The sequence below is a fragment of the Eurypyga helias genome, unplaced genomic scaffold (assembly GCF_000690775.1).
Source record: "Eurypyga helias isolate BGI_N326 unplaced genomic scaffold, ASM69077v1 scaffold34242, whole genome shotgun sequence".
NCBI classification, from domain to species: domain Eukaryota; kingdom Metazoa; phylum Chordata; class Aves; order Eurypygiformes; family Eurypygidae; genus Eurypyga; species Eurypyga helias.
Genome location: NW_010234622.1, coordinates 179 through 2341, shown reverse-complemented (window position 1 = coordinate 2341; position 2163 = coordinate 179). Strand labels below are relative to the sequence as shown.

Below are 2163 nucleotides of genomic sequence, written 5' to 3'. Positions count from 1 at the left end.
GCGGCCAGCCCCGCTCTTACCTTCCGCCGTCCTGCCCGTGCTGAACTCCTTCAGTTTGTCCTTGTCGCTCTCTACGTGGTCTTTGAAAAGATGCACCGGGCAATGGTTGCTGCTCTCGGTCATGTCCTGCAGGTTAGAGTCAGAGTTTCCAAGCTCCCTGGAGCGAGCCAACCCACTCTCCAAAACTTCCCTGTACGTGATCGTCTCCTTCTTGTTGCTGCTGCCACTGCCGCTGCTGCTCTCTTTGCTTTTCTGGTCAAAAGATTTGGATACAAAAGCCGTAAGTTCTTCCATGGCTGCCCGGTGATCTTATCCACAGAGATCCACTTGTTTTCGGTCGGAGATGTGGCCGTCCTCCGCACGCTGTTTTTGCACGTAGAAGATGGGCTGTATAGGGTTAGATCACTCCTGCTGTTATTTATGCCTTTCAATTTGAGATCACACTATTTATACATGGCTACCTCAGCCCAACCCCCAGCTCTCCCTGTCTCCAGCAATTACTGACTGCTCCATAGTCGCAGGCGGACTCCTAGCAGCTATCTCCCCCACCTCAGTCCAGCAATTGGCTTTCTTCTCATTTCATCACTCTTTGGCATCTTTGCACCTTGATTTAGGGAGGCAAAGAGGCAAAAGCGAAAAAGAGGGGGAGAGAGAGAGAGAGAGAGAGGAATAAAAGGGAGGTTGGGGGGAAGAGGAAAACATGAAAATAGGTATCTGCATTCTGTAAATGGGTTGCAGAAATGAAAGTCGAGGAGGACTTAATTGATTGTAAGGACATCCTGTGCGTGGCAACACTGTGAGTAAAAACGGACCCACAGCTAATCAAATAACTGTGCTCCTGCCATTAAATGTATCGCTGTCAAGAGGAAAAGAAAATGAGTGTTCAATAAAAAAGGTAATGAATAAAAAGCCGGAGATGTGCATTTGTCGTAATCATTGGAAATTCTACCTGATTTTGCTATTTAGCTAATTTCGCTTAATTAAATGGTCAAAATCATCAGCGAACCAAAAATGCTGTTTTGAAAGCGTTGCCTGTTCTGGCGTGTGGGTAGGTGCGCGGAGGGGGACGTGTGTCGCAGTTAAACAAGTTGCGAGATGCCTCGGAGATCCGTGTCGGTGCGTTCGGGGGATTTGGAGGGGGTTGCTTGGTTGGGGGTTTTATCCATGGGTAGGGGGTATCTCCGGATGCGCGGAAACAGTGCAGGATCTGTTTTCTTGTTTACTGCTATTATGTCGTCTGAAGATACTGTTGGGGAAAACTAAAATCTAAAATGTTTCTTTGGATGTACAGCTACCATGCTGCGTGTAGTAGAGGGGTAATTTGTTAACACGAGGGTTTGTACACGACAAATAGAGTCTAATCGTTTTATATATATTTATATATTAACGAAACATATCCTGCCGGATTTAAGATAGGACTGGCAATAATTTTCCCACCTTTTTCGGGTTAGGCTGCTGTTATTTTTGTTGTACTCCCGGAATAATTACGATTCTGTGCGCTTGAATAGCTGCATGAAATTCATCTCCAGATAACCGCGCCGGCATTCCCAGCGCCTCTCCGCACTGTTCGATCCGCAAGCGGAGCTGACTTTCCAGCTATTTCTTTCTAGCTCCTCTCCTCCGGCTTTCACGCGAAGGGTTGTTTGGTATTTGGAGGAATTTTGTCTTTTGGTCGATCGGCTTTTTAACGTCCTTCTCAGCCCCTCGCCTCGAGTTTGAGATAATCGGAGCCCATCCTCACGCCACCCTCCGCTCTGAATCGCGCCCGAAGGAGGCTCCTTGCCGGAGCAAGGGGCCATTGTTTCTTTTCCGGGGGAGCGTGGGACTGCTCTGAAAATTAGCCGAACGTTAAAACGCTAAAAATACGTTTAATTAATGCGAAGGTGCCCCCAGCACCAGAGTTAACACCTCCACAGGAGGAAAGGAAAAAATAATAATCGAGGAAGCAATTAATAAAGGGCTTAAAAAAAAAATCAATCTCCCCCTGTGCGAATTTAAAATGATTATCTAGGGGACAAGGATTGATCATTTGATCTCGGCACTGCGGATATCCCTGACATTTATTATATTGTTTGGTGCCATCCTTCCTCCAGAGTTCATTTAACAAGCGAGGGAGCCGAGGAAGCCTTACAACTTAACAAACAGGTCTTGTCATCGCGCACG

The 2163-nt window shown here is 46.9% G+C and overlaps 1 protein-coding gene across 1 annotated transcript; it reads right to left on the bottom strand.

Annotated features, from left to right (window-relative positions):
- Positions 1-9: 9 nt before the first annotated feature.
- Positions 10-312, bottom strand: SHOX (short stature homeobox; the record flags this gene model as incomplete). The annotated part of the gene is made up of 1 exon (XM_010146505.1): positions 10-312. A coding segment is annotated over exon 1 (285 nt), but the record flags the coding sequence as incomplete, so codon positions are not given.
- Positions 313-2163: the final 1851 nt, after the last annotated feature.